The following is a 12,261-nucleotide window of genomic DNA, read 5'->3' as shown; positions in this document are numbered from 1 at the left end:
GAAGCAATGACTATTCCGAATGGAAGCGTCTGATTGCTCCCTGCTCGCGCCCGCCTATTTAGTCATTTTGACGAAATAGGGGGCGCGGCTTCACGAGGCTCCTGGCGCTGGAACGAGGGGAGTAAAAAGGGCTGCCTGGAGTGTCCCTTTATATCCTGCCTAGCTTCCCGTAGAATGTAACAGTTAAAGAAACACTGGAAGCACCATAAGTGCTAAATTTTATTGAATTGGTATGGCAAGAAGGAAGTGTGCAATCTCTGCCTTAGCCACACCTCCAGTAGGTACAGGGCTATGGATAGCCAGGGACCCCAATTCAGTGTTAAAGAGGGACAATGACATTGGCCTCCAGGCACTGTGACCAATTAAACGAGATGAAATGTTTATAGAGCCTACAGTGCCCCTTTTGTATTAAAGCAGCACTGTCATGGCTGCACCCATTTAGTTTTTTTTGTTGTGTTTTAAACCCTCTTCCCGAATCCCCTACATGTTATTGCCCCCATTTTACCTTTTTTTTTTTTTTGTTTATTTCATGCTTGGGTCCTGGGCACCACCATCTTTGTGTGGGCAGACGAAGGCCTTGCCCGCGTCCCGCGTCATCCTCCTACACTAGATAGCATAGTGAAAGTAAAAACATGGGCATTCGCTATTGTCTGAAATTCAGATGGGAATTTCGCTATTCATTAATTCATCAAAGATAAATGAATAAAAAATTTAAACGAACGCACAAATAACGAATTTTGGTATTCATTCGTTGTGTTCATAAAGTTTATTACAAGGAGGGAACTACCGGCATGTGGCTCCTTCCTTGTAATATTTGAAAATAAAAGCAGTGCTCCCCGCCACTTCCTAAACCCCCCTCACACCCCCTTTCATTCTATAGGAGTTTTTATGAGTCAATTTATTAGCATAAGAGCATGCTACTAAATTTTGAGTAGCCCACCCCCTAGTATCTAATCAAGGGGGTGGCTTTAGGCCCCCATGCTGGAGCATCTATTAATATAATTAGTCACGCACGAGCGTCAGGTGGGGGCTCGGGGGTAGGTAGTAGGTCCCCCTCCCTTTTGTCATTTAAGGGCCCCACCCACCCTCCCATGGGTGGAATAAAAGAACAGAGAGAGGAAGAGAAGAGGAAACAATAGGAGAAAGTTAAGTTCGGCATGACGGTGTCACTTTAAATGCAGTGATTAACGCTCACTATTCGTTTGAAATGCAGTCATTGCACCAGTCTCCTGAATGTAAGCTATCTCCCTCTGTAAAATTAATTTGTAATGTCTTGTAAGGCTGCAACGCACAAATAGCAGTTTTATTTTTAGATGTGTTGTGTTGTTTTGAGCTGCTTCTATCAGATGATAATTACCCTCATGATTCTAATTGGTGCGTTACTTCATTTCCTCTTGCAGTCCTTTGCTGGATACATATAGTTGGGTCCACATCAACACTCAAGCAGTTTTTGTTGTAGTTTTCAGATGTTTCAGTTCTTTTTGTTTATGTTCTCATAAACATATACCTTACAAAATCCACTTTTTATGTGAATTGTTCTATTCATCTCTCTGGTGGTAACCATACCTTAATCTGAAAAGAATCAATATAATACTGGATATTCTCCATCTTGGTTATAAAATAAACTAATCCATACATTTTAACACGTGTATAATCATCCCATTAAATTAAGTGGCAAAAATAAATAAATCCCTATCTACATTTATAACCTGCGTTACTTTTTAAGCCTATTGTTGAAGGGAGTAAAATGATGTTTTGCTCAAAGGAGGCATGATCCGTGTGTATGTCTTTGTCCAGTTGACCTATATATATTTGTGGTCGGTAAAGCTGTCTAATAACATTATTGATGGGACAGGTCGGTAGTGGTGTCCCGAAACAGACGTAAGGGTAGGCCTGTAAATAAGAGAGCCCCCAGTAAAATAAATGTATAGGAGAAGGTTGAGGTGGAATAAACTAAACGGCACGGCATAGGTAAGATAGAGGTGTGGGTTTTTATAGGAACGCTAACTCCTCCCACAATTGCAGGTCTCTGACCTTTAAACTTGTGGTTGGCAATATAAAAGACATAACATTTTTGATGGAACAGGTCGGTAGTGGTGTGCCGAAATCGACATAAGGGTAGGCCTGTAAATAAAAGAGGGCAAAAAGGATGCGGAGAAACACACTTTATTGCATATGCTTATAATAAAAGTTTCTTAAATGCTTTCTTAAACTTTTTCTGGTTGAGGAACTCACACACTCTTACATTCTAGCTTCAAGAGTTCTGGATAGATAATTTTGATAGTTGTGGTATTAAATTTCAGAAAGATTTAGAAATGATGTACACGGATGTACCACTTTAGAAATGATGTACACTAGTGTCATACAAACTAAAAATGACTATCCAAAAAGCTGCCCTATCCTCACCAGCTATCAGGTGCACGGATTCCCATCATGCGGCTCAGTCACCATAAATAAACTAAAAATAATAGATCTTTTCTTCTATATAGCTCCATGTATTTGAATATGTTTCTTGGGTCTACATTTTCTCATGTATTGCAGTCACGTTGACAAAGCATGACAACAAGGCGGACTTTAGGCAAGGTTCGTGTTCTTCAAATTTAACCACAATAGATCAGTAAGCTCAACCCCACCGACATCATTGGTAGAAGATAACAAAATGGTTGCACCCAGATATTGAGACCTGGTGCAAGGAAGAATATAATTAATGAATATAAATAATTTCAAGTGGCCTAGGCGGAGAGTTAATTATTAAGATATAGGGGGCATAAGGAAAGAAAAACAGAAGAAAAAAACATGAGGACCACTTTAAACTCTTGCTAAGAATTAGTTAAAATTAAAGTTTAATGTCACTTTAATTTCTGGTGATCTTTTTTATGTTTTTTTTTATCCGCCGCAATAGATTTAATCCATGGCCCAAATGTGTATTTATGATTCTGTGTCTGCCTAAGTTAATACAACTGGGTTGTTAATTTATTATTAAATTTATATTTTGCTGCTCTTCAGCCAAATGTTGTACCTTGTCCACCACCTCATTGTGGGCCTGGCATAGTTCTTCTGTCCGATTCTCCAGATGGTTTGTCTTTTCTCTCAGTTCAGCAACCTCCTTAGACATGGTTGTAGCAATTTGCTTAAGATCCTTCTTCAAGATCCTTCTGGTACGAAAGTCCGGCAGCATGGCGTGCAGAGTTTTCTCTGTGACTATGTTATCGGAGTAATTGTCATAGGGCTGCTCGTGGTCCTATGCACCTTCCAAGGCCAAAGAGTGTGCCATAGACTTGGCGCCATCTTGATGAGCATTGTGGCGCTCTTTTTTTTTTTTTACTGGAATTGATCGGGTCCGTTAATTTCGTCTGCTTGAACGGTGACATCCTGGGGTCCCCCAAGTTTTGAGTCATGTAATCCGCGATTTTTCGTCAGTATTTCAGATATGTTAAGTTATTAGGCTAGTGAGGGCTCGGAGCTCTTATTCCACGCGTCCTCTCACACCAGATTTTGGCCACGCCCCCCCAACTGGGTTGTTAATTTAGTTTGTGAGGTCTGTGCTTAGTTTCATGAGTAACTTAGTGCTTGTTTGTAATTTTAAGTTAAATAGATTGTAGACATAGCGAATTGGTCTCTGACATGTGGCAGAGGGTATGTTTGTGTGCATAAAGGTGATTTGAATTTCTCTCTGTTGCGTGTCTTCTGCATGATTTAAATACTATATACAGTGAGGGAAAAAAGTATTTGATCCCCTGCTGATTTTGAACGTTTGCCCACTGACAAAGAAATTCAGTCTATAATTTTAATGGTAGGTGAATTTTAACAGTGTGAGACAGAATAACAAAAAAAGCATGTCAAAAAGTTATAAATTGATTTGCATGTCAATAAGTGAAATAAGTATTTGACCCCTTCGACTTGGTACTTAGTGGCAAAACCCTTGTTGGCAATCACAGCGGTCAGACATTTCTTGTAGTTGGCCACCAGGTTTGCACACATCTCAGGAGGGATTTTGTCCCACTCCTCTTTGCAGATCCTCTCCAAGTCATTAAGGTTTCAAGGCTGACATTTGACATCTCGAACCTTCAGCTCCCTCCACAGATTTTGTATGGAATTAAGGCCTGGAGACTGCCTAGGTCACTCCAAGACCTTGATGTACTTCTTCTTGTGCCACTCCTTTGTTGCCTTGACTGTGTGTTTTGGGTCATTGTCATTCTAGAATACCCATCCACGACCCATTTGCAATGCCCTGGCTGAGGGAAGGAGGCTCTTACCCAAGATCTGACAGTATGTGGCCCCGTCCATCGTCCCTTTGATGCAGGGCAGATATCCTGTCCCCTTAGCAGAACCCCCCCCCAAGCATAATGTTTCCACCTCCATGTTTGAGGTTGTGGATGGTGTTCTTGGGGTCATAGGCAGCATTCCTCCTCCTCCAAACACGACGAGTTGCGTTGATGCCAAAGAGCTTGATTTTTGTCTCATCTGACCACAACACTTTCACCCAGTTCTCCTCTGAATTATTCAGATGTTAATTGGCCAACTTCAAACTAGCCTGTACATGTGCTTTCTTGAGCAGGGAGACCTTGCGGGCGCTGCATGACGTCAGTCCTTCACGGCATAGTGTGTTACCAATTGTTACCAATTGTTTTCTTGGTGACTATGGTCTTAGCTGCCTTTAGATCATTAACAACATCAGTGTAGTTCTGGGCTCATTCCTCACCGTTCTTATGATTATTGAAACTCCAAGAGCACCAGAGTGAGGGAGACTGACCGTTATTTTGTGTTTCTTCCATTTGCGAGTAATTACACCAACTGTTGTTGCCTTCTAACCAAGCTGCTTGGCAATGGTCTTGTAGCCCATTCCAGCCTTGTATAGGTCTAAAATCTTGTCCCTGACATTCTTTGACAGCTCTTTGGTCTTGTCCATGGTGGAGAGTTTGGAATCTGATTGCTTTTGTGGACAGGTGCCTTTTATACAGGTAACATCTACGATTAGGAGCACTCCCTTTAAGAGCGTTCTCCTAATCTCAGCTCATTACCTGTATAAAAGGACACCTGGGAGCCAGAAATGTTGCTGATTGAAAAAGGATCAAATAGTTATTTCACTCATTGACATACAAATCAATTTAGAACTTTTTGACATGCGTTTTTCTGGATTTTTGTTGTTGTTCTGTCTCTCACTGTTAAAATACACATACCATTAAAATTATAGACTGATCATTTCTTTGTCAGAGGACAAACATTCAATATCACCAGGGGATAAAATACTTTTTTTCCCTCACTGTACAGTGGTGGATTAAATACACTCTACAAAAAAACTATCAGCGTTAAATAAACTAAACTGTAATATATTAATTGCCAATTAAGCGTGTGTGTTTGCTGCAAACAAGATCTATAAGATCTATAGATCATTGAATGTTCCAGGCAAGGCTTTTCTCATTCCTCCTTTAAAGTTGTTATATACAGCTCAAGACTATATATCAGAGATCAAGAAGTGACAGTGGTTCTTCTCAAGGCAGCAGTTGGACTTCTTGTTAAATCGTTTGTATAGAAGGAGCACTCCAAGCACCATAAATACTTCTCGTTTGTGTTGTGGTTTAACAAGTCTTGCCTTGCCCCCCCTTGTTAATTAGTACATTAGCTCTAGGTCTACCCATGCAATTATATCACAGAGAAGGTAACGCTTCTGTCCACACAATGCAACTACTTAGTGTTGTGTACAGGTCCTCTAATAGCAGCTGCACAGAAAAAAATAAGAAACCAAAATCTGCATTTTCCACAATGACTCCGTCTGCTTTGCATGTTTTTCAAAATCGAGCAAACCTCATATATATCCTATACATTATTCTTTACAAACATTTTAAGGTGTATGTTACCATTAGAATTCATGGGAGAACCAGGATCTCAACCATGTCCAGATCTCTTTAGATCAATTGTTTCAAGGCACACAAGAATCATTCAGTACTATCTTTTAAAAAAGGAACACTTCAGATCCCTAAATCACTCCAACTTGCTGAAGTGCTCTAGGGTTAATTGGCAACACCCTTTGTTTTATTTTATAAAATTTCCAATTTCAAAAGAAATCAGTTGACATGTGCAATTCTTCCCTACTCCTAACCCCTAACCCTACACTTTGCCGAAGTGCCATATTTCGGAATACCGAACCAAATTGTTTTGCCCATGCACATCCCTAGAAATCAGAACCTTAAAAGTATTCCTGTTAAGCTGTCTGAAATGCTGTAATTATTCAGTCCTAAAATCATAACCCGAATTAAGAATTTGTTTAATAAAAGTACACACAATGCTGCAGTGTCTATATTTAATGATTATTATTTATTTATTTTTAACTATACTCAACCTTTGTCTTATTGCTTAAAGGGACACTATAGTCACCTGAACAACTTTAGCTTAATGAAGCAGTTTTGGTGTATAGAACATGCCCCTGCAGCCTCACTGCTCAATTCGCTGCCATTTTAGGTGTAATTTAGGTGACTATAGTGTTCCTTTAATAACTATAAACGCGGTCCTGTAGTAACTCATCATGCACAGACCCTATTTGATGAGAAAATTGGTAAAAGTTTGTTTTGTACTCTGTATTTTGTCAGATTGTTATCAAGCTGTGTAATAAAAGGCTATTTTGTGATCCTATAATTTTTCTGTGGATTTTACGTATATGCAACCAGTAAGTTTCCTGGCTTAATGAGACTGTTTCTCATGCATGATAATAAGGGGTATTCTAACTTTGCTACAGCATACAGCAACATACAGTGTTATTGGAATTGTGGTGTTTTTAGTTAAGTTTGACTCTTAAATTGGCTGGCCTCCTCTATAAACGAACGAGATAATGAGAGCATCCCGTCATTGCAGCTGGCCACATGCTTTAGTCATCGCCACAGCCTTACAATCATTCTGTTCTTGTTTTATATTAAATGTATGCCAGTTTTATAGCAACTCCCAATAGGTAGTAGATCTGAGTAACTTCTATTATTTGAAGTACCAATATTCTGGTGAATGAATATACTTTCACCATTACTTTATATCCTCTTAAAAAGGGTTCTTTCCCCCACCCCCAGAAAGATCAGAATAAGTAAGGTTTGTGCAGGTGACATGTGAAAGAGGTAGGTCAGTTTTTGGTAAGGGGCAAAAGAAGTTGAAGTGAATAACCTGCCCACCCCCTTCCTCTCCCCCCCCCCCCCCCTCCTCCAAAAAAACCCCCAAAAACGTAAAGGGCATGTGTGAAAATTTCTCATACTGCTCCCTCATGCTCCCTCATTTGTGATGCTGGGAGTTGAGGTATTTAACTAAATGGCGTGCATGGGAGCAGTAGGGAGATGGGAGATTGCAGCAGCCTCCTTAGACCCTAGGGAGCAGATCCACACTGGACCCCAGGGAGAGGACCCACACCAGCTCTCCTGCGCAAAATTTTGTTCTTCCCTGGGCAACCGTAACTGGCTACCCCACTGAAAGGAACCAGTAAATTGTATTTTTTTTATCTAGGATGAATAAAAACCTAGTGCGCTTGACCTGATTCAAGACTCTACCTTAAAGCAGTATATTGGAGTTATTCTTATACTTTACTGCAACGATTTGTGTTCCTCCTTACACTACACTTTAAATCTCCATCTCCAGGAATAGCTTCTCAAGAACATGTCACTGCCAAGAGAAGTGCTGAATTTTAAAATCTGCCTGGTTTCAAAAGAACGTTTGGAATATCTTGGCATTTAGTTTATCGTAGGTGAAGTAGCTGCTTGCTAATGTAGCCATAATAATGCATCGGTCATTCCTTATAACTGATGCTGGCAAGATAACATAGGTATGCATACAAATGCACAGTCCTATCTGTGTTCTTAAAGGACCACTATAGTGCCAGGAAAACATACTCTTTTTCCTGGCACTATAGTGCCCTGAGGGTGCCCCCACCCTCAGGGTTCCATTCCCGTGGCGCTGAAGGGGGAGGAAGGGGTTAATCCATTACCTTTTTTCCAGAGCTGGGCTCCCTCGGCGCTGGGACTCTCCTCCCTCTTCTTCGGTCACCTGCTGAATGTGCATGCGCGGCAAGAGCTGCGCGCGCGCATTCAGCCAGTCCATAGGAAAGCATTATCAATGCTTTCCTATGGACGCTGGCGTCTTCTCACTGTGAAAATCACAGTGAGAAGCGCAGATGCGCCTCTAGCGGCTGTCTATGAGACAGCCACTAGAGGCTGGATTAACCCATAGGTAAACATAGCAGTTTCTCTGAAACTGCTATGTTTACTGCAAAAGGGGTTAAACCTAGCTGGACCTGGCACCCAGACTACTTCAGTAAGCTGAAGTGGTCTGGGTGCCTATAGTGGTCCTTTAATGCAGGTTTTATTATTGCAGAAAAACCTGATGCATTAAAAAAAAATGCAAAGTCTGAATTCTAGTGCACCAATACAGTTCTACAGGCTTTAGCTAATGTGTTGCATTCATGGTCAGGGTGTTTTTGTAGACAATATGCTTCATAATGTCATAAATGACATTTCCTTGTATATGCAGTCCCCATAAAAATGTGAAGGAGTTCTTGTTCTCAATGGCTATATATAAGATATTCGAGATGTGTACATAAAGAATTTTCCTTTTATACATTCAATACGTTTTCGGTTCATCCTAAATTCATTGCATATAAATTTGATTAGTCTAAAAACAACAAATTGTGTTTATTTAACTAATTTCAGATGGCCATTAATCTCTATTGAAATGAATGAATTCAATAGGTGGAGGTTACAAGAACCGCTTGAAGGGGTTATTCATTTGAAACCGCAGCAGTTGAATGAATTGGGACCAAATGAAATGTATTCAGCGAGCCATTTGTCTATTCGGATGTTTGGAATATTTCCACTCTTATTCATTTTTGGTCCGAAAGTTGCCTGCAAACGAATGTACATGTCTGAAATATGAGATTTGAATATTTGTGTTTTCCAAATCATGTTGCAGTATTAATACAGAGGCATTACATTTTACACGTCTGTGGTAATTAAGGCTTGTTGCTCTTGAACCAAGTCGTTTTTAGTATTCTTTCCACCTGTCTTCTCGCATATTACCAGGGTGTAGAATTTGCCCAGCCCCCTCCCCTCTTTGTTTTAGGTTGATTGGCTGTGCTATCAAAATGAAGATTCTTATTTGGTGAATGTTTATATTAATGAACTTATCCCATTTACTTTCATTTTCTTTAGTAACGGATGTGGAGTTGAAAAGACTGAGAGATGCCTTTAAGAGAACCTGTGGTGGGCCTTCATATTACATGAACCAACAGTGTTTCATCAGGGAAGTGCTTGGCGATGGAGTCCCTCCTAAAGTTGCAGAGGTATGAACCTTATAAACCAGCTAGCTGATTCCTACACTGTTAAAGCAAGATGATATTAATGCTAGACAACATGTGACATTTTAGGCTAACCTCATTCAGATTAAATGCGGCCCCCTTGAAATTACTTTTGTCAGCAAATGTTTAATGGCATTTGCATGTCAATGTGTATGCATACAAATTCTGAACTTCATATTGGTGGTGTAGGTTCATAGTGTATGCTTTTTCAGGATTGCATTGTGAATTATGTGGAATGATTTATCAAACAGAAATGCAGATGGTGAAGAAATTTGTGCTTGTTTATTAAAAGAAAATGGCAATTGTCTGCAGGGCAGAGGGGGATTTAAAGGATTTGCTTTGAATGTTTAATACAATGTGGATTAGATGTAAAAAGCAATTGTGAGGTAAAGTTCTAAAAGTAGAGCCATAATTATGTATTTGCAAGACTCAAGCTGGAAGCTTTGTGTTAAAAGAAAAACAATCATACAGAATCCAAAAAAACTTGTTAACTTTGTATTGTTTTAAAACTAAACAATAGTGCTTCAGATTACAAATTGATAGTTGGAGTAGTATTGAATACTTTTTTCAATTTAATAGCTATGAACTCTTTTTTTTCGTTAGCCAATGGGTTCATAGTCAGGCTAATCATTATGTAGATGGTTCTAGAACCACAGCTTCTGTTAAAGTTGATTTGTCAATAAAATGTTTATATCCATAATTTAAATTAGAATAACATTGAATAATATGTCTAAAAACCTATAGTAAATCGAACTGAAACTGTTAATAAAAAATCTGACAGTTTTACAGTTTGTTCAGCCATCTTAGAATCGCATTGCAATTTTCAAACCCATTTTTAGTTGCTAATTGAAACCTCTGAGTAGCCCATATGATCAGACAATCCATCATTGATTTGCAGCACACATCATAATCAAAACGTTCACTGCACTAAGTGAAACATCATGGTTATCTATGAATCTATTTATCTTTCATTTTTAACCCCTTAAGGACGTAGGACGGTTCAGGACCGTCATCGGCATTTTTCCATTGCCGACCGACGACGGTCCTGAACCGTCCTAAATTTAAGATGTACTTACCCGATCGCCGTCGTTCCCCCGGCGGCGATCGGCGGTGCTCCCGTTGTGGGGAGACTGCCTGCAGCCCAGACAGTCTCCCCATGGCGAATTAGGACCCCTGTGGCCATGTGATCGCCCAACAGGGCGACCACATGGTCACAATAGGTGTCCATGTGTCTGCCTGCAGGGGGACTGCCTGTGCTGACAGGCAGTCTCCCTGCATGTGTAAAATAAAAAAAAAATTAAAGCTATAGTTAATAAAAAAAATTATTATTATATATGTGTATATATATATGATATATAGATATATATTATACCTATATAATATATGTCTAAATATCATATATATAATGTCATGCTAAGTGTATTTTTATATTAATATGTACATATATTAATATAAAAATACACTTATAATTAAATTACACACGTGTATATATATAAAATATATAATAACTATATATATTGTATATATATATATTATAAAATACAAATAATAAGTAATTTAAATTAAATTAAACATGTAAAAATAATAATAAAAATGTAAAAAAATTATATATCTATACGAAATTTTATTCTAACTGTATTTTGATATTAATATATATATTTATATCAAAATACACTTAGAATGAAATTGTATATATATCTATGTATATATAAATAAATAAAAACAATACGAACTATTCATATGTCCATATACAAAATTACATAAATAATTATATAAATATACACGTAGACTTCAAATATATAAATATGCATATATATTTAAATTCTACGTGCGTATTTATGTAATATTTTTACATAATTAAGTTATTTTATTGATTGCAATTTAAGGGACCTGCCTGCCAACCCAGGCCGAAAGTCCAGAGAATTTAATTTGCTATCACTGTATTTTACCCTGTAACGTTCTACGACACCCTAAAACCTGTACATGGGGGGTACTGTTTTACTCGGGAGACTTCGCTGAACACAAATATTAGTGATTCAAAACAGTAAAACATATCACAGTGATGATATTGTCAGTGAAAGTGACTTTTTTTGCATTTTTCACACACAAACAGCACTTTTACTGATGATATAATTGTTGTGATACATTTTCCAGTTTTGAAACACTAATATTTGTGTTCAGCAAAGTCTCATGAGTATAACAGTACCCCCCATGTACAGGTTTTATAGCGTTTTTGAAAGTTACAGGGTCAAATATATGGGTCAAATATTTTTACATTGAAAATGGCCAGGTTGGTTACGTTGCCTTTGAGAGCGTATGGTAGCCCAGGAATGAGAATTACCCCCATGATGGCATACCATTTGCAAAAGAAGACAACCCAAGGTATTGCAAATGGGGTATATCCAGTCTTTTTTAGTAACCACTTAGTCACAAACACTGGCCAAAATTAGCGTTCAATTTAGTTTTTTACTTTTTTCACACACAAACAAATATGAACGCTAACTTTGGCCAGTGTTTGCGACTAACTGGCTACTAAAAAAGTCTGGACATACCCCATATTGAATACCCTGGGTTGTCTACTTTAAAAAAAATACGTGCATGTGGGGTGTTAATCAGCGATTTATGACAGATAATAGTGTTACAATGTCACTATTGATACATTTTAAAAATGTATGTTTTGAAACCGCAATATCCTACTTGTACTTATAGCCCTATAACATGCAAATAAATAGCAAAAAGCATGTAAACACTGGGTATTTTTAAACTCAGGACAAATTTTTCAATCTATTTAGCAGTTTTTTTCATTCGCTTTTGTAGATGAGTAAAAGATTTTTCACATAAAAGTCAAAAAACATGTATTTTTTTCAATTTTTCATCATATTTTTTCCATTTAAAAAAAATGAAATTACATGAGATTATATAAATAATGGTATGTAAAG

At 38.2% G+C, this 12,261-nt stretch overlaps 1 protein-coding gene across 4 annotated transcripts in view; it reads left to right on the top strand.

Annotated features, from left to right (window-relative positions):
- Positions 1-12,261, top strand: part of USP32 (ubiquitin specific peptidase 32) — a 270,417-nt gene that overhangs the window by 82,184 nt on the left and 175,972 nt on the right. For all 4 annotated transcript variants that reach the window (XM_063455055.1, XM_063455047.1, XM_063455073.1 and 1 more), the window contains exon 2: positions 9,177-9,307. In XM_063455055.1, coding sequence (XP_063311125.1) covers positions 9,177-9,307 — 131 coding nt within the window. The remainder of the gene's footprint in view (positions 1-9,176; positions 9,308-12,261) is intronic.

Source organism: Pelobates fuscus, chromosome 1 (genome assembly GCF_036172605.1).
Source record: "Pelobates fuscus isolate aPelFus1 chromosome 1, aPelFus1.pri, whole genome shotgun sequence".
Classification (NCBI taxonomy): domain Eukaryota; kingdom Metazoa; phylum Chordata; class Amphibia; order Anura; family Pelobatidae; genus Pelobates; species Pelobates fuscus.
The sequence above is the reverse complement of the archived record's forward strand: the minus strand, read 5'-3'. Positions and strand labels throughout refer to the sequence as shown.